The sequence below is a fragment of the Phyllostomus discolor genome, chromosome 8 (genome assembly GCF_004126475.2).
Source record: "Phyllostomus discolor isolate MPI-MPIP mPhyDis1 chromosome 8, mPhyDis1.pri.v3, whole genome shotgun sequence".
Classification (NCBI taxonomy): domain Eukaryota; kingdom Metazoa; phylum Chordata; class Mammalia; order Chiroptera; family Phyllostomidae; genus Phyllostomus; species Phyllostomus discolor.
Genome location: NC_040910.2, coordinates 110465416 through 110487886, shown reverse-complemented (window position 1 = coordinate 110487886; position 22471 = coordinate 110465416). Strand labels below are relative to the sequence as shown.

The 22471-nt window shown below is 58.0% G+C and overlaps 1 protein-coding gene and 1 long non-coding RNA gene across 2 annotated transcripts; one reads left to right on the top strand and one right to left on the bottom strand.

Annotated features, from left to right (window-relative positions):
- Nucleotides 1-2886: 2886 nt before the first annotated feature.
- Nucleotides 2887-14351, bottom strand: CDR2L (cerebellar degeneration related protein 2 like). Its single transcript, XM_028521804.2, has 5 exons — nucleotides 13701-14351; nucleotides 8459-8571; nucleotides 8059-8207; nucleotides 7311-7475; nucleotides 2887-5501 (listed from the first exon to the last, which is right to left on the bottom strand). The coding sequence occupies exons 1-5, from the start codon at nucleotides 13777-13779 to the stop codon at nucleotides 4622-4624; spliced, it is 1386 nt and encodes a 461-aa protein (XP_028377605.1). The 5' UTR covers nucleotides 13780-14351; the 3' UTR covers nucleotides 2887-4621.
- Nucleotides 14352-18651: 4300 nt separating this feature from the next.
- LOC118502247 lies at nucleotides 18652-21795 on the top strand. Its single transcript, XR_004904955.1, has 2 exons — nucleotides 18652-19023; nucleotides 21126-21795. It is a non-coding gene; the product is annotated as an uncharacterized LOC118502247 (long non-coding RNA).
- The last annotated feature ends 676 nt before the right edge of the window (nucleotides 21796-22471 follow it).

Below are 22471 nucleotides of genomic sequence, written 5' to 3'. Positions count from 1 at the left end.
CTAAAATAAATAAATAAATAAGTGGATTAGACCCACCTCCCTTTGTGGGGGAACCAGCAGTTCCGAGGAGCCCCAGGGCAATTCCCCCTAGCCAGGAGGTAGCCGGGGGCTGAGGATGTAGGTGGAGGTCCAGACAGACAGGCTAAGCAGAGCCTTTTACAGGGCTGTTAGGGAGTGAACTCCAAGACTGAGAGGTTGTGGCTCCAAGGAAGGTTCCAACAGAGCAAGCAGTGTCTGGAAACAGCTGAATGGTGGCCGAGTTACTTTGTTGAGAGGCAGGGTGGGAAATGAAAACAGCTCAATGAATGCTAGTGATTATTAGCAATATTAGTGGTTGTTGGTTTTTGTTTTTTTTTTTAGGATTTTATTTATTTACTTTCAGAGAGGGGGAGGGAGGGAGAGAGGGAAACATTAGCGTGTGGTTGCCTCTCGGGCGCCCCCTACTGAGAACCCGGCCCACAACCCAGGTATGTGCCCTGACTGGGAATTGAACCCGCGGGCATTTGGTTCATAGGTGGCCACCCAAGCTACTGAACCACACCAGCCAGGGCTAGTGGTTGTTTCTTAATAAAGAGTTCTATTTTTAGGGAAAGCATCATTACCTAGAAAAAATATGTGCTTGGGGATGTTGGCTGTTTGAAACAGGAGATTGTCATCAAATCAGGTCTTTATGGTCTTAGCCTCGTTGATCCAGGCAAATCTTTAGGAGGGAATAAACTGCCCATCCCCACTGGCCCTGGCTTTGTAAACCCAAATGGGGCAGAGGATGACCCTGGGTTGGAAGGGGAGTCTCCTGGGTCCCTCCCTGTCTTAGTCCCAAGACCTCAGAGACATCTGCATGGCGGCTGGGACAGCTTCTCAGGGGAGCCAAGCCAGGACTCCTCCAGGTCCGCGCTCCGGAGTTATGAATGACAAAGTCACCGCTGTTCAATCATTGCTTTGAGCTGGGCTCCGGCCCTGTGCCTGACCCAGAATGATAGGGAAGGGAAGCTGCAGGTTTCCATGGCCCCAAATGAACACAGCCTGCTCGGGCCATCTGGCGCCCTGGATTCTGGGACAGGAGGGGGGTAGAGGAGAGAATGAGACAAGTTACCCTGGGGGGCGGGGGCGGGGAAAGCAGCTGCCAGGCTCCTTGCACCTGCTGCTGCGGTGAACCATCCAGAATAGAGACCCTTCTGGGAGAAACAGGCCCGAGGGGTGTCACCTGTTCCCTTAAAAAGAGGGCACAGAAGGCTAACGCCAGCCTCCTTCCCCCTCCTTGGTCCTCCATAGGCCGAGGCAGAAAAGGGACATTCACAGAGGTGAGGACGGGGGGGAAGGCAAGAGGAAGAATCATCCAGCCCTTCCTGGCAGCTGAGGAGCTTGCAGGCACCAGCTCTTCTCGGCGGCCTGTGAGTTGGGCATCACAGCTGTGCAGGGAGTCCAAGGGGTTTCCCTCTCTCTCCTGGAGTGCCCCGGGCCAAACTGGTCCTTAAAACTCAACAGTCCATGGAAATAGGGAATGTGCAGTATTGCATAGTGGGATGGGGTCACATCTGGTTTCAAGTATTTCTCTGTGCTCCTGAATGACTAGCTGAACCTCTAAGCCTCAGGATCCCCATCAGAAAGTTGAGATTCTATAGCTGCCTGCCAGCAGGCAACAAAAGTTGGCTGTTACTAGGGTGCTAAGTGTGTAGAGGTTTTTTGAAGGAACTTCCTTTTACTTTCAGAGAGCCGATGGCTTTTATCTTCTTTTTTTTTCTGCCGCACAGGCTAGGAAATCCAGTCCGACCAGCTCTGTTCCAGATCTCCGTCCCTCTCCGCCGAGGGGCTGGGCCGGCAACACGGAGCCGGCCCCTGCCCCCTGCCCCCAGCGTGGGTGAGCAAAGCTGCCCCCTTCTTCCCGAAGCTGCTTCCCTCTCAGCCTAGTTACCAGAAAACCAGGCCTTCAGCTCAGAGTTTGCAGGGCGGGTGCAGGCAGGCCTGTTTCCTGGGTCGTGGGAGGGGGGCCCATCCCTCTTACTTACCCAGTGTTTGGTCTCGGGGAAGGTTGGCTGTGTGGGAGAAGAAAGAAGCAGGGGAGAGACCTGGGGTGGGGGGGAGCAACCCAGGAAGGGAAAAATGGTGACAGGAAGAAGCGGGGAGGGAAATATATCCAACGGGGAATTCGGAAGGTGAGAGTGAGAGAAAGGTGCCCGGGCACAAGTCCCAGCTTCCCTTGCTCCTCAGGTGCAGCTGCTCCAGGTACCACGCCCACACTGTGCTCCCCGTTCCCCCCCAGACAGGCCACAGCGGGTCCGGAGACCCCGAAAGTCCTTCGAGTGCCATGTACTTAAAACCCGCATGCTGGTCATTGACTTAAAAAGCAGACACCACCAAGTTGGGGCCCAGCTCTGGGCTCCCCCCACCACACTGTCCTCACCTGCAGGGGCCAAGGGAGGTTGCTCCTGGCTCCCTGGGGTGGGGTGGGGATGCGGGGAGAGGTCCCTGGGCCGACCTCCAGAAGATTTTGCAAGCTTTTCCTTGTGGGGATGGGATCCACAGAGCTTGCCGATTTTTCTGTGTGGAAGTGGGCGCGTGGAGAAGGCAGTGAGAAACGGAGCCCCAAAGATTCAGGAGCGTTCTCTGTGATTCCTGAGGTCAAAGCCGCTGGTGGGTGTGGGTTGGGAGGAGGGAACTGCCGAATCTGTCCGGCAAGGGGTGTCCCCCCAGCGTGGGGCGCCCTCGTGGCCGGTGCTCAGTAAACAGCTTCTGAGACCCACTCTTCACCTCAATGGCTGCCAATCACGGGGGCCCGGGGAGGCCCGGAGGATCAGGGTTCCAGAACTCCTCTCCTCTGAGCTGTGTGACGGGGAGGCGGGCGTGCGGGATGCACAGATAGGACCACGGCTCCGGGGCCATTTCTGCTTTTAGAATACTGGTGCATTTTATTTTTATTATTAAAGAAGAGAATAAAGCATTTGTAAATATATTTCTCTCATGTGTACATCAAAGGTGATGCCGGGTCGGCTGCTACAGAAGTGGGAAATGAACAGGCAGGAGCCCCTCCCCCACCCGATGCACCCCGCCCCCTCCACCCTAGATGACAGAGACACATGGAGGGCCGGGAGCCGCCTGGCTCCAAAGGACAAAGGGTTCCACGATGTGTGGCCGAAGGACCAGCCAACAGCTGTCACCACAGTGCCGCCCGGAGAGCAGGTTGGCACCTCTGGGGAGGTCAGGCGTGCGTAGTAAGAAAACCCCTTTACCCCTTAGAAACGAGTAAGGCATGAAGGTGCCCCCCCTGGGGCTCCCAGCACAGAGGCCCGGGCCACCGCCTTCACCCAGCTGCACGGCTGTTCTGACTTCTTGGGTCTCGGGGTGGGCGGGCAGCCGAAACCGGGGGGGCCCTGCAGGGTTGCTCAGGGCAAGCTGGGGACCTTGGCCTCTCCTAGTTGAAGCTGGACTTCCTGCAGCCTTCACAATTGGCTGAACCCCAGCTGGATCTTCAGGAGCCCCCCACCCAAGCAGGAGGTTAAGAGCAGGCATTTTATGGGAGGAAGGAGACATGCTCTCCTTCCGGGTCCCATGTTAATACTGTTCAGAGTGGGGGGGGGTGTCTTGAGCTGTCCCCAGTGAAGGGGGGGCAGGGGCAGAAGCTGGGACCACTGGCTTGTGGTGGCACATGCCTGGCACATTCTGGGGGCAGCAGGTGTGACCTGTGGTGAGGTCAGCACGTGGGCAGCATGGGAGTGAATGAGACACGTTATGGTCCCTGAGGTGGGTGCAGGCAGAGGCCAGACTTGATGAGCTGCAGGTGGCGTGCAGGGATGGGGGGGCTCCCCGCCACTCAGACCCCCGGAAGGCTTAATGCTCGGAAGGCATTTCCAGGGTGGGCACCCGAGGGGGCTGGCTCTGAGGGCAAGGGCGCACGGCTCGTGTATGGCTGCTGAGGGGCTCTCTCCGTTCTGCTCCTCGGATTGGCTGCAGGTCTGCAGTGGGCCGAGGGTCTCCAGGGGGAAGGCCACCCTCCCCAGGGCCGGAGCAGGGCACACCTGAGGCCGGGCCGAGGTGTTCTGCTCTGCGTGGCAGGGGGCATCTCTGACCTGGTTAGGGCCCCGGGGGTGGGACAGCTGGTGCTAGGGGAATGACAGTGTGTCACAGCTGGGGGAAAGCAGTGGGTGGTCTAAGAGACCCCAGGAACCTGCCACAGCTGGCTCTGGGGTCCCCCTTCAAGTGTTTCCAGTTGTGGCGAGGGGTCAGGGGGACCTTACATTGCAAACCTCTCAAAAAAAAAATGAAACTAAACTTTGAAAAAAAAAAATAGAAAAAAGCCAGCTGGTCCAGAACGGCTCTCAGAAGCCTGGTGACAAGTCTGGGGTCAGAAAGCGGGGGAAGGGAAGCGGGGCCGTTTGGCTTTGTAACTCCTAGCTGTGCCTTGGGCTGACTCGGGGTCATGGAGGATCCCGGGGGGGCCAGGCTGTTTGCATGTTGACCACCTCCCACACCAGCAGGGGACAAGCCCAGTCCCCCACCGGCTCCCTGGGTCGGAGAGTGGCCCCCACTGGGCTATATTGCCACAAAAAGGCTCCCTCATTCACCAGAGGCAGCTCGGCCCAGGCATGAGGCACCCATGGCCTTACTCTGGGGGGGACCCTGAGGGTCACTTGCTGCTGTGGGTCTTGACCTTGGTGGCGTTGATGTCGGCCTTGGTCTTCTGGATTCTGGAGAAGATCTCCTGGAAGAGCGCCTTGTACTCGGGCTGGCTCTGCTCCAGCCGCTTGTCCACGGCCTCCACGTGCTGGCTCAGGCTCTTCTCCGCCATCCTGGCTTCGCCCTGGCCCTCCTCACTGCCCTGCAGGTCCCTCCACGAGCTGTCCCGGGAGATGGGCCGCGAGGTCTGCACGCCGGCATGCCGCACCCCGGCGCGGTGCTGCCGGCACTTGCTCAGCAGCTCCTCGTACTTCTCCAGCAGCGCGTGGTACTGCTCGTCCACCTCCCGCAGGATGGACATGCCCCGCTTGCGCACGCTGTTGGCGTGCAGCGTGAGGTTGCCGGCGTGCCGGCTGGCAGCGTCTTTGGCCACGATGGCGTTGAGCGCCGTGTCGCTGCAGCTTTTGCGCACCGAGTGGCCTGGGGAGGAGACACCGTCCTGGGCGCCGAACTCATCCCCGCTGCCTGGCTGGGGGTCATCAGCCTCGGGGGCCTGGGTGAGGGGTGCCAGTAGGGCCGCGGCCAGGTGATCCTCCTGGCCCAGCAGGTAGGTCTTCGCCTGCTTCATCTGCTGCAGCTCCAGCAGCTCGGCCTCCAGCTCCTGCACGCGGAGGCGGCAGCCCTCCATCTCGCACAGCTGCTGCTCCAGCTCCGAGTACTCCTGGAGCACGGCCGCGAACTCGCGCTCCGCCCGCTCCTTGCGCTGCCGCTCCTGGCTCACCTGGGAGCGCAGGACACCCACCAGGGTCTGCAGGCGCTCGTTCTCCTGCTCCAGGGGCCTGGGGCCCAGCTCCAGCGAGGAACTGTGTAGGCGGAAGGCGTCTTCGCACCTGGGAGAGGGGGAGGGGCAGGTGGGCAGAGGGCTTGGGCCCTGGGCAAGGCCGGGGAGCCCAGCCCCGGAAGCCCAGCCCCGGACACTTACAACTTTCTATTACCCGGGCATCGTTTGTTCCTCTCGATCCACTCTAGGCCCTTTGCCCTCTGCCCTCTGCCCTGGGAGGCGGACACCAATGGACCGCTTCAGCCCGGCTACCTGAGCTCAGTCAGGGGGGCTCCGGGCAGGGGATCCGAGAACGGGAGGAGACGCAGGCCCTGGGGACGCCTTCCCCAGGCTCCCTCCGGCTCCGTGCGGCATCCTCCATTGCTTCTAGGCTGCAGTGACCCCGCCCCTGCCCTCTTGGGCGGAGGAGTGGTAACAGCTCCTCACTATGGCAAGCCTGGGGTGCTACAGTGTCCCCCCATTTTCCCATACCTGTCCACACCTCTTTATTAAGCGCCCCTTAGTTACTCTGTGTGAGGCACTGCCTCTTGCCTCTTACTGAAACCCCAGGATTGGATAAAGATGGGGTACATGCACACAGTGAAAAACTACTCAGCCATAAAAGATGAAATCCTAGCCCTGGCTGGCGTAGCTCAGTGGATTGAGTGCGGGCTGCGAACCAAAATGTCGCAGGTTCGATTCCCAGTCAGGGCACATGCCTGCGTTGCAGGCCATGGCCCCCAGCAACCGGACATTGATGTTTCTTTCTCTATCTCCCTCCCTTCCCTCTCTAAAAATAAATAAATAAAATCTTAAAAAAAAAAAAAAGAGTCTCTATCTCTCTATTTAAAAAAAAAAGACGAAATCCTGCCATTTGTGACAACATGGGTGGACCTTGAGAATACTACAGTAAGGAAATGAGTCAGTCAGAAAAAGCTAGGAATTATAGATTCCACTCTTTTAAGGGACATAAAACTGAAACACGTGGACACCGACAACTGTGTGATGGTTACTGGGGGGAGAGGGCGGGGGGTAGTAAAGGAGGCCAATTATACACCAGCAGAAGATGATCTGACTTTGCTGGCGGGCACGCAATGCAGCACACAGATCACGCATCCTAGAAACGTACAGTCGAAACCTACATGATCTTATTAGCCAACATCACCCCAATAACTTAATTAAAAAAAAAACAAAAGTTCAATGTTTAAGGAAACCAACCCCCAAAATAGACCACATGTATTCTTCCATTAAGAAGTCACCCCACTCTGGCTGGCGTAGCTCAGTGGATTGAGCTCGGGCTGCGAACCAAAGTGTCACAGGTTCGATTCCCAGTCAGGGCACGTGCCTGGGTTGCAGGCCATGACCCCCAGCAACCACACATTGATGTTTCTCTCTCTCTCTTTCTCCCTCCCTTCCCTCTCTAAAAATAAATAAATAAAATCTTAAAAAAAAAAAAAAAGAAGTCACCCCACTGAGGTGTAGCAAACGGGGGCTGCCAGGGCCAGGGGCTGCCCCTCCCGGGCTAGAGCTCTGGCTTGCTAACCAGGGGACCTTGGAAAGACACACGACCTGTGGGGCTCACTTCCTCATCTGCGCAGTGAGGGCGGTAAAACACACCTCAGGGTGTTGCCACGATTATGAAGCCACTTAGCGGAGTCTCGGGCACGTGGCCAGCGCTCGGTCAACAGCAGCTGCCGACTGTGGTTAGCAGCAGGGCCGGCCTCGCCGACAGCCCGGGCAGTGCACCAGCTCTTGCTCCCACCTGCTGCCTGGTGCTCCCCCTCCCCTTGCTCCCCCGGCTGGCAGTCCCAGGCACGTGGAGGTGCCATCCAGGGTCCGGGCCCTCTACCCACAAGGGGCGCCCTCACCCCTCACCTACCGGGGGCTGGTGCACAGCTCCTTGAGGCAGGGGAAGGTGTGGATGGTGCGCCTGCGTTCCCGCTTCTCCCGGCGCAGCCTCAGCTGCTCCAGGCCCCGGAGCTGCTCCACCTGGGCCTGCAGCTCCTCTACCTGGGCCTGCAGACGCTCAATGGTCTCCGTCAGCCTGAGGGTTGGGTGGGGGACACGCATGGGAGGGACTTTCAGGGGACAGGGTCAGCCCCCCTCACCGCAGCCCTGGAGGGACATGGGGTTGGGGACAGATGGGCGACCTTGAGCCATGCTGCCTGGTGCTGAGGTGCTCACCCTTCTCCCACGCCTCCCAGGCCGCGTGCTGACCATTTCTCCTCTGCGCCACCTCAGCTCTCCATACACCTTCTATCACTTACCCCCCTGCCTTGCAATTAGATATCCGCATGCCTGCCTTCCCTCCCGGGCTGTGAACTCCCAGCGTGCACCAGTGTCACTGGCTCCCCATCACTGCATCCCGGGTGCCCGAACAGAGCCTGGTGCACGGTCGGTCGCTGCTTACACGATTACATGGCCTGAATGTTAAACCACCCCAGATCTACAAGGACAAACTCACTACGATCCCAGGTTCCCAGCCTGGGCTTCTGGGAGAAGGAGCAGCAGTCAGGTCCACCGATCCACACACCCACGTGCACACCCAGTCCTGGGCCTCTCCTTGCCCGCCCCCCCCCCCCCCATGGCCCTCCGTCCTGGGCCCCGAACTCATCCCCGGCCCTCACCCATGGATCTTCTGCTGGGCGGCCTTACTCTCCAGCACCAGCTTCTGGTTGGTCAGCTCCAGGTCCCGGGCCGTCAGGTCCAGTTGCTCGTACACTTTGGCGTGCTGCTCGTTCACGTGCCGCAGCGTGTCCAGCTGCTTGGTCAGGTACTGGGGGTCATAGGGGAGGGAGGGTGACTAAGCTTTCGGAACAGGGTGAGGGAAAATGCCTCCGCCTGGGCCCTCCACCCACTTCCAGGAACAGGCTCGCTTCGGGGCATTCACACGCCACGGAACGGGGGAAAAGGCCGTGGGGCAGGGCTGCCCCGGCTAGTCGTGCAAGCCGTGTCTTTCCTATTGCACAAAGGCCACTTGGGTGTGTGTGTGTGGGGGGGGGTGCATGCAGGGCCCGAGGCCCTCACCTCGATCTCCTGCACCTGCTCCTCGTTGGTGGCATACATGTGCTGCAGGGACTCCTCCAGCTCCTTGTTCCTCTCCAGCAGCGTCTTCCCCAGCTCCGCGGCCAAATGCAAGTCTGGGAGGAGGGGCGGAGGGCGGGGGAAGCCATGAGCAGTGTGAGAAAGAAGCCGGAGGACCCCCGTTCGTGCTCTGAGCACTCATTCTGAGCTAGGCCTCGGGGACTCCAGGACGCCCAGGACACAGGGGCTGCCCTTTGCACTGGCTGTGGCCCCTGCCTGCAACACACTCTCCCCGGACACTCTCGGGGCTCATTGCGCTCGGCCTTCAAGTCTGCACTTAAAGGTCACTTTCTCCAGGAGGCCTTTCCCCAACCATTGATTTAAAATCGTGCCCTCCCCCACTCCGCATTCCTCCCGGGCTTAATTTTTTCTCTTTAGCAGAAACCACCATCTAACTTACCAAACAATGTACTTACTTACCTTTTCGTCCCCCCCCCCCCCCCCCCTCCGGCTAACTGTAAGCTCACAGGGCAGGGTTTTGCCTGCTTCCTTCCCTGACATCCCCGGGACCCAGCACGGTGAGTACCTGGCGCAGGGCGGATGTATAAAACTGTCTTGAAAGAATGAGAAGAACCAGGTGCCAAGTGCCCTGGATGAGGAGTGAGGGAGACTCTGTCCCGGGCACAGCGAGAGGCTCAGGCGGTGGGCGGCGTTTGGGAGGGGTGGCTAGGCGCTCACTGAGAGGTGGAGGGGCAAGGGGCCTGCTGGGTATTCGAACTGGATGAGGCTTCAAAGCTCGTTGGCCCCACCTCCTTATTCTACAGATGACAGGCCAGAGCGGGAAGGATGACTTACTTGCTCAAGGCTGCCAGCCGGGTTATAGTGACACCGAAAGAACCCAGGCCTCCTTGCCCCAGTCTCCAGGAGCATTTGGCCCTCATGACCTGCGCCCCTCTCCAAAACCTCCCTTCCCTGGGAAGCAAACCGGAGTCGGCTTCCACACAGCGGGGCGAGGTTCTAAAACAGCTGGAGCGCAGCCTCAGGGCCGGACCTAAGTGGGGGTGGGGGGTGGGGAGCCCTATGTCCAGGCGTCACCCAGAGGAGCTCCCCGGTTGGGTTGAGGGGTGCAGAGCTGCTGTCCCCGAGCGAGCTTCAGGCTGCAGTAACAATAACTTAGCCTGGACAAACACAGCCACAAACACCCAAACGCCCACCTTAGCCATTGTACAAAATACTAGCTCATACAGATCACAGATAACAACCTTCAGCCTCGAACAATTAACCTTCCAATGATGCTACCAAGAAAAACTAGCTACCTGACACCAACCTAGACGGGGAATGAGGGCACTTGCGGGGCACATTTGTCAACTAGATGTTTGGGGAGTCTGCAAAGTGTGAAGTGCGATGTTGGGGTCGTGGATCTGCAGAGAGCGGGTCCTGTCTTACACTGAGAGCTCGGTGGACATTCAGGAGCCCAGTGAAACCGCCTCTAGGACCACACTCCTCGACGTCTTCTCCCCTGGGAGCTGGCGGGTGGGCTGTGAAGAAGCCATCGCTACGGATGCCACCTGCCTTGGTGTCAGGCGCCAGGCTCTGTGGGTGGCCCGTGTGGATCCCTTACGGCGTAACCTAGAGTCCAAGGCCATGGCTCAGAGGTGGAGCGAGGAATGGTCGTGAACGCTGCACTTTCTGCTCGCCCTCCTCCCAGGTGGGCATCTGAGCTGTGCGCATACCTACGGCAGGTGCCGGGGCAGCTGAAGTCACACTATAAGCCAGGGACAGGGCCCTCAGAAGGCAGTGACTATGAGCTGGGCTCCCTAGTGAGTCAGGAATGGGGAAGAAGGGAACACAACAAAGGAAGCTCTTTGGGGCGGGGAGAAAATCTCAGGGACCGACTCAGGGAAACCTGAGCCCAGTGCCAGCTCAGCTGGTTCAAGCGGCCAGGAGGGGTCACGAGGGAAGTGTAGACGCGGCGCAGCTGGGGACTGAGGAGAGCCCAGTGCTGGGGAAGGGACGCCAGCGAACGGAGGGCTCCAGGGAGGGTGCAGCTGGGAGTGGGACACGGGTGAGCTAGAAGCCAGAGGGGTGAACAGGCTGTCACGACCAGATCACTGGGCCGAGCCGGGGAGAGTGCTGAGACTACCGGCGCCTCCCCTTCCTGGACGGGGAGATTTCTGGGTCTCCTGCAGCAGTGCCCTCCCCCCGCAATCAGCTGAGGTGCAACGCCCCAGAAGCCTGAGAGGGCATGACCTGGAGACAGGAGGTATCTTTGAAAAGAAACGCTGAAATCCCACTGCCTGCCCCAGGCTGGGGCCCCGCAAACTCCAAAGCAGGGAGGTGGGAAAGGGGCAGGGAACGGGCTCAGCAGAGGAGAGACAGAGATTGGGGGTGAGGGGAGCGGGGAGACCCGGCAGGGCCTCGGCTGACCGGCTCACAGCCTACAAGGCACGAACTCGGGGTCCACAGAATTGGGGCCCAGTCGCCTCCTCCCCTTGCCACGCCAGAGCTCTCTTCCGAGGCTCAGACTCAAGGTCGGGTGCCCAGGACTCCAAATCTCTGACTCAGCAACCATCCGCCAGCCTGGGAAGTGGTACCCACAGGGCCTGCCAAGCCTGGTCCGAGATGCGGAGGCAGGCAGGAAGAGAAAGAGTGCCAGCACTTAATAATTAATGGCGGTTGCTATTTTTAGAGGTGCTGTGGCAGTGGGCGCGGGGAACACAGCGAGCATCGAGGACCCTGCTATTGGGACGGAACAGCATCAGAGAGTCAAATGGGGTCTCGATGGCAAAGTGTCGGGAAGTGAAGTCGGGACCTGCTGTAATGGGGTCGGGGGACCAGGCTGGCTGGGCAAACTGCTTCCCGGGCCACTGAGAGGCACGGAGGGAGCAGCCGGGCAGAGACTTGGGGAACTGGGTACCGGGAAGGAGGACGCAACAGGCACCTGATCCCCAGTGTGGCTGGGCTTTGGAGAACACTCACACCACCGTCCAGCTCTCCGTGGGGCCCCCCGGGGGTGGCGCCGCAGCACCTGTGCCTGGGACTTCCTCCCACCCCAGCTCACACTCCGTCTAAGTCCTACCTACCTTCCAGCCACACGTGGTCTTCCCACGTTGCTCCATGCCTTGCACACGCGTCCCCTCCACCCAGCATGCCCGCCTGCCTTCCTCTGCCCGGGGAGCGCCTTTTCGGCACGCAGCTCAGAGGGGCCTCAGTGGGAACCCTTCCGAACGTGCCTGCTGCAGCACCCCGTGGCTCTCCCGCGGTGGCTGGTGTGATCTCCTTTCTGCCTCCCCTGCTGGAATGCGGCGCCCCCTGAGGGCAGAGATCACCCCCCAGGCTCAGCACACGCCCAGCGGCAGACAATTGGGTTTTTGGTGGAAAGCTCCAGTGTCTTCTGAGACTGTCTCATTTCTCGTGGCTGCGAGGGGAGCCCCAGGGAGGCTGACCGCTGTCGGCCAGCCAGGCCAGAGCAGTGAGCCGGCTGGGCCCACCCCCCACCCTGGCCCAGAGTGGGCACCCAGCCCAGCCGGGAATCTGGACACGCCTCCCTCTCTGGGAGCAGCGCATCTCCCACCGCCGCTCCCTGGCTCCTTCCTCCCACATCTGGGCCGGCACAGGGCCAGAGACTTCCGGAGACGTGGCTGAGGGTGCGGAATGGAATGAGGCAGCAACAAATCAGCATCTGTCTCCCGGAGGCCATTTCCCAGGCACTCAGCTTCCAGCCTTTCCTTCTGGGCCCACCTCTTCCATGAAGCCCTCTTTCACTGCGTCCTGTCACCTACACTCACGCAATGACGGGCCCACCTCCGCCTGCCCGGGTCCGCTTAGCAGACCAGGGCTGGGACTATATGCCCAGTGCCCAGGAGAGTGTCTGGCACTTAAGTGGAGTCTAATAGGTATTTGTCGGAGGCAAAATTCGGGGCTGGGGGTAGTGCCCGGGTTTGGGGAGGGATTGTCGCAGCCAGTACTGGGCATCTCGCTCCAGGCAGGGTAGCTGAGGGGAGACTCCAGACACAGAGTACGGCAGGGGTACGGCCCAGCACCCCCAGTCCCACACTCAAGGCTCTGATTTCCCCACATTCCGGAGCGCACGGGCTGAGCCTCGTCCGCCAGCGAATCTGGCCCCACGGGGATGCGGGTCAGAGCCAGGAGACAAAAGCTCCAGAATCTAGGTAGATGCTTCCCCAGAGAGCAAAGCCAGGCTTTGGGGGCCATGCACGGAGCCCCAGAGCAGGAATGCCAGCAGCACACTGAATCAGACCCGTGTCCACACCTGCCCACTTGCAGGGGACAGTGGCCCCTTCTCCTGGACACCCCTCCAGCCCTGGCCATTCAGGAATGAGAGACGCTCTTGGGGAGGATAGTGTGGATTTGACTCCACGGTGGCAGGCCTTGGCGGTGACCCTCTCCGGCCTCCTCCTGTTTCCTGTCCTAACAGCCCGCCCCCTGCTCGGGGTGATGTCACTTCGGCCACCTCATCACCAGCTTCTAACCCACTTCTACTCACCCTCGCTGCCCTCAGATGGAGGGGGGAGGTGGCTCCCTCTTTACTCGGGTTCTCAGCTGAGCCCTTGCTCAGAATTCCCAAACCTGACCCCCTCCACACAACAAGCAGTTTGCGAGGAGGCGGGAGGGAAAGGACCCGGAGACCCCTCCCTCAGGAAGGCAGATTGATGACCCCAAATCTGTGATCCTTCCCCCCGCAGGGTCCCCGCAGCCCCAGTCCCTCCCCGGGTGGAGGGAAAGGAGCTGGGGAAACTTTCTGGGAGTATTAGAGCTCAGGAATTCTGGCAGGGAAGGAAGGGTGCCGCTGGATTTGGGATAAGTCCCCCCCTCCCCCTCCCCCACTCCACCCCTCCCAGGAAAACAACCAAGGAGCCACCTCCCGGCCTCCCAAGACTTCCAGTGAGGACTCAGGTCCCCCGACAACATCAGGGGCCCCTGGGCAGTCCCTGCCTCTAAGTTGGGGTGGGCGAGCTGGGTGAACACGTATGCACGCCCCTGTCCTTCGGGAAAGAGGAAGAGCGGTCCCCCGACTTTTGCAGGTCTCCGCGGGCCGGGGCCGGGTCTTCCCGGGCAGCACGCCCCTTCCCTCCACCTTCCCATTCTCCAAGCATATCACCCCTCGGAGTCCGGCTCGCGGGGTCCAACCCAGCCCTCCCGGGGTTGACACCGCCCAACAATGGAGTGGCGGTCAGGGGTCGGGGGGCGCACTTCGCTTTCCTGCCCCCTCCTCCGTGCTCACCCTGCTCCAGGTCCTGCTGGTCGTACCAGGGCTCCTCTTCCTCTGCGGAGAAGTCCTCCATCCCCGCGGCCCTCCGCATGGCCCCGCGGGCGGCGGGCGGCGGGCGGGCGCTGCGGCGGCGCGGCTCAGAGCCGGGCTGCGGGGCCCGGGACAATGCGGAGCTGGCGGGCCGGGTCTCCCGCGTCGCGGACTCCGGCTGCAGCGCCCCAGCCCGCGCTGCGCCCCTTCGCCATCGGCCGTTAACTCGGCGCCCACACGAGGAGGCTGACTCGCTGCGGCCGGCCGTCTGGCCCGGCCGGGGTCCTGCGGAGCCTGGCACACAGAGCGGTGGCGGCACAAAGGGTGGAGGGGAGGGGACGGCGGGCGGTTCGGCGACAAGAAGGGCCCGGGCCCGCCGGCAGGTCTGACGCGCTAAGAGTACGCGTGTGCCGCGGCGGACGCCCCTTGCCCGGCTCCGGCCCGCGCTGCCCCCGGCCCGCCCGGCGACACCCCGAGCCGCGGCTGCATCCCGGCAGGGTTCGCCCGGCGTTTCCCCAACCGCCCAGCGCTTCCCCAACAGCCCGCTCCACGGGGGTGGGGCTGGACGCCTCCGGCCAATCAGAAGACGTATGCAAAGATGGAGGCGGGGCCGAGGGCGGGATCTCCCTGATGCCCTGGTTTGGCTTCTTCTGGATCCACACGCCCCTTCCCTCTAGGATGACCTTCTTCACTTTAGGGCTCACTGTGTCAAATTATTTTATTTTGTTTACCTGTTGCTGTGTTTCTCTCCCTTTGGGTCTCCTGAAAGCAGGGAACTTATCTTTTGTTCACACTTGGCTCCTCGATGACTAGAACAGGCTAGCCTCTTGATACCTTCTATGGACAGACACTCCGAGTCAATGTTCATTCACATTTACCTTTAAGAGCTTGAGTTTTTCAATGCCTGAGGCCAGAACCTCAGGCCAGGAGTGGAATCCATATACTATGTTCAATTATGCCCATTAAAATCAAATACGGTTTTCCCTCTCCAAGCATTCTTTCCTCAAAGGAGTTTTCAGATTCAAGCATTCATGTAATTCATTTTTATTGGGACCCCCTACGGGCTGTTACTGTTGAAGTACCCTGAGTATGTTCAACTGAGAATATGTGGCAAATGTATCCGACGAAGGACTTGTATCCGGAGTACAGAAAGAACGGCTGGAAACCACAAGAAAAAAGAAAGACAATTCAGTGCAAAAATGGGTACAAGACTTGACTAAGAATTTCACAAGCGACCACAATGGCCCAGTGAACACGTGAGAAGGTGTTCAGCTTCTTTAGAAGGGTCAGCACCCGTAGGGAGACAGAAGGAAGCAGGGTGGAAAGAAGGACAAGTTGGGTTAAGACGTGGCCCCAACAAAGCCTCCCTTGGTTTCTGGAAAGCTCTGGATCTGGGATGCCCCATTAAGGCTCATCCAAATGGCAGTGGAGAGGGGGGTCTTTAACTTCACCACCCACTCAGGGTACTTCAACAGTAACAGCCCGTAGGGGATCCCAATAAAAATGAATTACACGAATGCTTGAATCTGAAAACTCCCTTAAGGAAAGAACGCTTGGAGAGGGAAAACCGTATTTGATTTTAATGGGTATAATTGGATATAGGATACGGATCCCACTCCTGGCCTGAGGTTTCTGGCCACAGGCATTGAAACACGCAGTACACACACATATTGACCAGCCCTTGGATGGATGCAGGCTGCCGCTGGGACGTGGCGTGACATTGGGCGAAGGAGCTCTTTCCAGTTGCTTCCCAGAGAGAGCCCACAGTGGTCAGCAGCTAGGAGAGCCGGGCCTTCAGTCCCGAGGGCGAGTCTGGGTGACGCATTGCAGCATCCGCTATAAATGCACACCCTGTGACCAGCAATTCTGTCCCTATATGTGCAGCAGACATATGTACATGTGTGGCGGAAAGACATGTTCACAGATGTTCCCATCAGTGCTGTTCATAGTAATAGCGTAAAGTAGAAACAACCCAAATGTCCATCAGTGGTTGAATAAAATGTGGTATATTCATGCAATGGAGTATTGTAGAGTACAAATAAAACGTTGAGTGAAAAATACAGAGTAAGTATCTTTCAAGTTCCCCCAAATGTAGTGTCTTGAGATAACACAAATTTGTTATCTCGCAGTTCTGTGCGTTAGAAGTCTGACATGGTCTCGGTGGCTGAAATCGAGGTGTCCCCAAGGCTGAGTTCCCTCTGGCGGCTCCAGGGGAGAGTCTATTTCCCTGTGCCTTTCACCTTTTAGAGGCTTCCGTTCCTTGGCCCGTGTCTGCCTTTCTCCGTCTTCAAAGCATCGACAACATATTGAGTCCTTTTTTTTTAAATAGGTGCCTGTTAATGTCCTTAGAGCTTTTCTTCTTTTTTTTTTTTTTAAAGATTGTATTTATTTATTTTTAGAGAGGGAAGGGAGGGAGAAAGAGAGAGAGAGAGAGAAACATCAATGTATGGTTGCTGGGGGTCATGGCCTGCAACCCAGGCACGTACCTTGACTGGGAATCGAACCTGTGACACTTTGGTTGGCAGCCCTCACTCAATCCACTGAGCTACGCCAGCCAGGAGGTTGAGTCCTTCTTACATTGCATTACACTGACCTCTTCTGCCTCTCTTCCACTTTTAAAGACATTTGGGACCCTGGCTGGTGCGGCTCAGCGGATCGAGCAATGGCCGAAAGGTCACCGGTTTGGTTCCCAGTCAGGGCACATGCCTGGGTCTTGGGCCAGGTCCCTGGCTAAGAGGCGACTGATTGATGCACCTCTCACACGTTGGTGTTTCTTTCCCTTTTTATCCCTCCTTGTCTCTCTAAAATAAGTAAGTAAATAAATCAATCAAATCTTTTTTTTAAATCTATGTATTCCCCTCTTTTTAAAAAGAGAAAGAGGGAGAAACATCAATGTGCGGTTGCTGGGGGTCATGGCCTGCAACCCAGGCATGTACCCTGGCTGGGAATCGAACCTGGGACACTTTTGTTCCCAGCCCGCACTCAATCCACTGAGCTACGCCAGCCAGTCAATCAAATCTTTAAAACAAACAAACAAAGACATTTGGATTAAACTGGGCTCACCGGGATAATAATCCAGCAGAATCTCCCCAACTCAGCGTCCTCCACTTAATCACATCTGTGAAGTCCCCTTTGCCAGGTAATGTAACGTATTCAAAGACTCTGAGATTAGGAAGTGGACACCTTGGGGGAATCATGATTCCATTTGCACAGAGTTTATAACAGGCAAAAAGGAATCTAACTGGGAGAGTGTTTGGCCTTGGGGAGTCACGTGGGGACCTTGGAGGCACAGAGCGTGTTTCATTTCTTCACCTTGGTGCTGGTTACACAGGTGTGTTCAGTAGTGAAAATCACTGGCGTGCACACTTATGATGTGTACACTTCTCTGAATATGTTATACTTCAATAAAATGGTTAAGAAGAAAAGCAAGAAGACGAGGATGGGGTTTTCTTCCATGGTCTAAGGGGAGGTGGCGGTGGGATGGACAAGGCTGGTGGCGGTGGACATGGAACGAGATGAAAAACATTTTACATATAGAACCAAGATGTTCAGATGAATCGACCAGAGAATCGGAGAGAAACCACTCAGACTTCTGGCTCCAGTATCAGCGCGGTGGTGATGTCGTGTATTGAGATGGGGACAAAATAAGTCTGACGACAACCAGGTTGGGGGTGCCGAGTTCCAGAGGGATCTGGTCAGGACCCCGAGCCCACCAGGTTCCCCTCTGCACCTGTTCATTTCTTCAATCTGCCGCTCCGGGGAAATGTAACTACAGGAGCCGGGGCTGCCCCCCGAGGGAACGTAGGAAGCCCCAGCCAGAGGAAGAGCAGGGGCAAAGGGCTGAGGGCTATGGCCTTGGCCTTGGCAGTGAGGATGCTAGTAGGCCCCCACTCTTGCCAGGGCGATGAAAGGCAGCCCCCAACCTGGAGACTCACCTCCAGTCCCCGGAGCTAGGGCTGTTTTCACAGGCGAGGTTTGAAAACACCCAGCTGCTGGGTCATCTCTCAGCCTTCGGCTTGGCTGTTCCCGAGCACTCTCCTTCCCTGTCACCTTCCTCCCCGCGCCCCAGTCCAGCAGGATTGCCTGGCAGGGACAAGCATGTCACAAAGGCTGGATTCTCATTGCTGCCCAAGGACTAGGCAGGGGGATTCAGGCTGGACTCCCCTAGGCCCCTAGGTCCCATGAGGCTGGTGTGGGGTGGGGGCTGGCTGAGGCTGGGCCACCAACTCCGCCAGGATGGTGGGGCCTCCCGGACTGCTTCTGCAGGGGTCCAAGGGTGGGGGCCCAGCAGCTGAGGGGGGGCTTCCTGCTGCATACCTGGCCTGTGCCGGGCCCTTTGCCCAATTTGGTTCATGGGAACCCCGGGCTCCTGGCCCAGCGGGGTCACCTTTTGTATCTTTGGGGCAGGCTTAATATTTTCTGCGCTATTGCATGAGGAGGAAAAATCAGATCTGCCTTTGAGGAAGGAAGTTCTTTTGCCTTCCTGAAGTACCGGTTAAAAAGCCTTGGGGTCCACTTCAGGCCTTTCCCCTAAAGGGAGCATGGAGCGGGCTGACGGCTGGGACCTGTACAGGACCTGGCGGCGGCAGCGCCGGAGCCTGGCGCCTCATCTGTGCATCCCGCAGGCCTGTTTCATGGTGTTCCTTGTCAGCGGCGTCAAGAGGCCGCGTTGGTGGACCCGCCGTCTGCTAAGCTTTGGGTAGTAGGGTTCCCCTGGGGTCGGTTTCACACCTCGGGGACCAGGAGCGCTTCCCCAGTTCCCAGCCGAGGAGCTCCCTCCCTCCGGAGCGCGAGCCCAGACCCTAGAAGTGGGACAGAAGCACAGATTCCACCGGGATGGGGCGGGAGCGGGGGCGGGGCTGGGGAGGGGAGGCTCGGAGCCGGATGCAGCGATGCAAACTCCTTCCAGGCAGGCTCCGCCAGGGACCCCGATGCGACAGCCCGCGGGCACAGTCGCCACTGCCCACTCCGAGGCCCAGCCCACCGGAAATGACGGCGCCGGCAGTGCTGACGTTAGAGGGTCTCGGTCACTCCCAGTCACGCGAGTCACGCTGGGGGTGGGTCAGGGTGCCTAGCTGCACCTCTGGGCCCACGGGCTTCCCACCCACCCCCGACACGGTGCATCTTGGGTTGAAGTCAAGGGACCAGGCGGCACCAGGTCACCTTCTTCCAGGAGTGCCCCCACCCCTGGAGGCGGGCCCGCCGCCCTCCCTGCCCTCAGACTTCCCAGCGCTGGGCACCCGCTGCACTGGACGCTCAGGCCCCGTCTGGCCCGCCCTCCAGTCTGAGGTCAGCGCCTGGCAGGGTAAGGCGCTTAACACATTTGAATGAGTGAGGTCATCTGGTGTCCCTCCCTTCCCCCCATAAACCATCTGGGTCTGTCCCAGACCAGATTCTCGCGGTCCCTGCTGTCTGGAATGGCTTCCACTCCCCGGGTCGGCCTCCAGTCCCTGCCCTTAAAGCCCCAGGTGTGTCCTTTAGGAAGTGTGTGCTGAGTGCCCTCCTGTGGCCTCACCCCACTCCTTCAGGGCCACCTCGGGGGGCTGCTGGGAGGGTTCTGTGAGCTCACACAGGCCGAGGGCGTGGAGCAGGGCCTGCGCATGCGCCACCAGTCAGCGTTAACCTTCAGGGTCATTTTTACTCTAACATGTTTTACCTGGAGGATCTGTTCGTCGTCCATGGCTACCCCTCTTCTGGCAGGGCTCCTGGGGAGGCCTGTTCAGGGGCCTTACCTTTCTAGCACAGGGCAGGTGAGGCTTTCAGTCAAGGCCAGAGCCCTGGGCCTCAGAGACCTGTGGGGCAGCCCCGGCTGTGTCTCGCGTGCCCCCCTCACAATGTGCAGGGGACCCTGCACGGGACCCATCTGCCAGGCATGGAGCGGTCCCCAGCGGGTGAACCAGGGGACGCTCTGACGCCAGCGGCACGACCACGCCCCCTGGCCCTTTCTCAACCTTCTCCGCCCCTGCTCAGGTCCACCTGCCCCACCCGAAAGCCTCCCCAAAGTACTAAAAAAACGAGCCTGAGAAACAGTCGGGGAAAGTGTCAGTCCTACTGGCTGACGTGGACACCCGAAGCGGTTCCGTGTCCCAGGACGGCCCAGGAGCCATCTTCGCTCACGTGTCCAGGGCTGGGCGCCAGTGCTGGGTGCCCGGGCCACAGGGAGCAAGACCCACCCAGTCTCTGCTCCCACGAATATTGCATTTCCCTGGGCAAGAGAAACATAAACCAAGTAAAAAGACAAAAGTATTTTAAATGGGGGGGTAAAGTTTTAGGCAACATCGGAGGCTGGAATAACAACAGCTGGGGATGGGAAATCTTTCAGGAGAAGAGGGTTTAAAGATAAGACCCCAAGCCTGAGCAGGGGACGGCACACGAACAGCGGGAGGAGGGGGGTCCCGGGCAGAAGACACAACCTGTGCAGAGATCCCGGGCAGAAAGAGCTCAGGGGTCTGGAGGAAGCGAGGGAGGGCCGGTGGGTGGAGTCTGAGGGCTCTGGGGGGACGGGAGCAGAGGGGCATCGCAGGGCACTGTGCGGCCCTGAAGACACTGTTCCCGACAAAGGGCTCTGGGGTGTCCTTGGTTGGGAGTGTTGTGAGCTGCATTTCACAGCCACTCCCGGCTGTTCCGCAGGGTGGAGGCTGCTGCAGATGGGAGATGGGGGGGGGGGGTCAGTAGAAACGAGGGAGGTGGAAAATACAACATATGTGTTTGGGAAGTCACATCAAGATGTGGTGATGGGTTGGACATGGGGTGACAAGAGGAGAGGTGTCAAGGGTGACGCTGACTTCTGGCTTGACTGCCTGGGAGGTGCCATTTATTGAGACGAGATGACTAGGAGACAAAGGTGGGAGAGAATGACAGGGCTGGGAGGGATGAAGTGTGGAGAAGAGAATCACCCACAATGTGGCACTTTGAGACATTTTGCCAGCTTCTTTGACACTTCCTCCATGGGGTGGGGTATGGATCTCCTCTACTGGAATCCAATGGACTTGTGATTGCTCTGACCAGTAGAGTATGGTAGAAGTGACTTTATATATTATTATTCCCAGGCTAGCTACCAAATGGCCATGAAGTTTCTGTTTCTCATCCTTCTCCTCCTCCTCCTTCCTCTCCTTCTCCTCCTCCTCCTCCTCTCCTCCTCCTCTCCTCCTCCTCCTCTCCTCCTCCTCCTCCTTCTTCTCCTCCTCCTCCTTCCTCCTCCTCTCCTCCTCCTCCTTCTCCTCCTCTTCTTCTTCTTCTTCTTCTTCTTCTTCTTCCTCTTCCTCTTCCGCTCCTCTCCTCTTCTCCTCTCTTCTTCTCTTTCTTCCTTCTCCTTCTTTCTCTCCTTCTTCTTCTTCTCTTCTTCTCTTCTCTTTCTTCTTCTTCTTCTTCTTCTTCTTCCCCTCCTCCTCTCTTTCTCTCTCCCAGGCACCCTCTCTTTTGTACCCTTTGGGACGCTCACGCTCAGAGCCCAGGGCCTTGCTGTGAGAGGCCCAGGCCACGCAGGAGACCCATGTTGACGATGCCAGACTCAGCCCCAGCTGAGCCCAGGCTTTGAGTCCTCCCAAGACGCCAGACGCCAGATACGGAAGTGGAGAAGCCCCCAGATGGTTCCAGCACCCAGCTGTGCCGAGTTAACCCCTCCCCTAGCCATTCCGGTCTTCCCAGCTGAGACCCTGGACGTGGTGGAGCAGACGCAAGCCACCTCAGCTGGGCCCTGCCTGAATTACTGGCTAATGAATTTACAATAAATGTTTCTTGTTTTACATCAGATTTGGTGGGGAGAGAGGCAGTACCCAGAACATGCATTAAAGTGACAATCAGGATTCCACATCGCCAGCATCACCTGTATCCTTTGGGTGATTATGAATGAAATTACTATCAGCATTACACATTTTTGTGTGTGTGTGTGTGAATATCTGTCTTCGTTTCTCCTGGGTAAATACCACAAGTGGAATTACAGAGTTATATAGTAATTGTATATTCAGCTTTATAAGAACATATAAATGCTCCCCATCCAAGCCAGTATTTGTTATGTCAGGGTTTGTGTTGTTTTTTTTTTCTTCCCCATCCTGATAGGTATATAATGGTTACCATGGTCCGGTTTCAATTTACATCTCTCTAATGACGAAGATTCGGAGTTTTTAATGTCACTCTGGGCTGGACTAGCACTGGGTGATTTGCAGAGTGGACTGGATTTTTTTTTGTTTGAAATGCCAAATAAAGGTGCCATTCACTCATTATCTCGGGAGCGATCAGAAAAGCCACAAGCCAGCCCAGGATTTCACTCAGGGCAGGGAAGACACCTCCCCGGAGCCAGGACGGAGCTATCCTGTGCAGCCTGCTGACTTGGCGACACGTTGACACCCTGTCCCCCTCCTCCCTCCTTCCACACCCGTCCTCCTTTGCCTTGGTGCCATCTCTTCGCTGCCTCCACGGCACATCCCCCATTTTTTTTACCCGTGGAATTCCTGTTTAAGCTAAATATCACCTCCTTGGGAAGCATCCAGGATTTCCAGAAGCTTCCAGACACAGCGTGCAAGAAGATGTTGTGGAAAAAGTCCAACCTCTTTGGGGTTGAGTTGGATTTTTAAAATTTTGGCTTTGTTCCTTACTAATTGTGTCGCGTTGGGCAAATAATTTAAATATTCCAAGCCTCGGTTTTCCCAAAATGTGTCAAATGTGGGTAATAGCTACCTCGGAGGCAGGTTTTTGTATTAGCAATATTGTCCCATTATTGTCACTTTCACCATGACTACTACTTGGCCTCTACC

Bases quoted from the DNA above. Each gene is read 5' to 3' on its own strand.
- CDR2L (XM_028521804.2), bottom strand. From the start codon at position 13,779: ATGCGGAGGGCCGCGGGGATGGAGGACTTCTCCGCAGAGGAAGAGGAG. The intron at 8,208-8,458 runs GTGAGGGCCTCG...TATGACCCCCAG, and splicing joins AGCAGGTGCAGGAGATCGAG to TACCTGACCAAGCAGCTGGA. The intron at 5,502-7,310 runs GTAGGTGAGGGG...CCCCTCTCCCAG, and splicing joins GAGCTGTGCACCAGCCCCCG to GTGCGAAGACGCCTTCCGCC.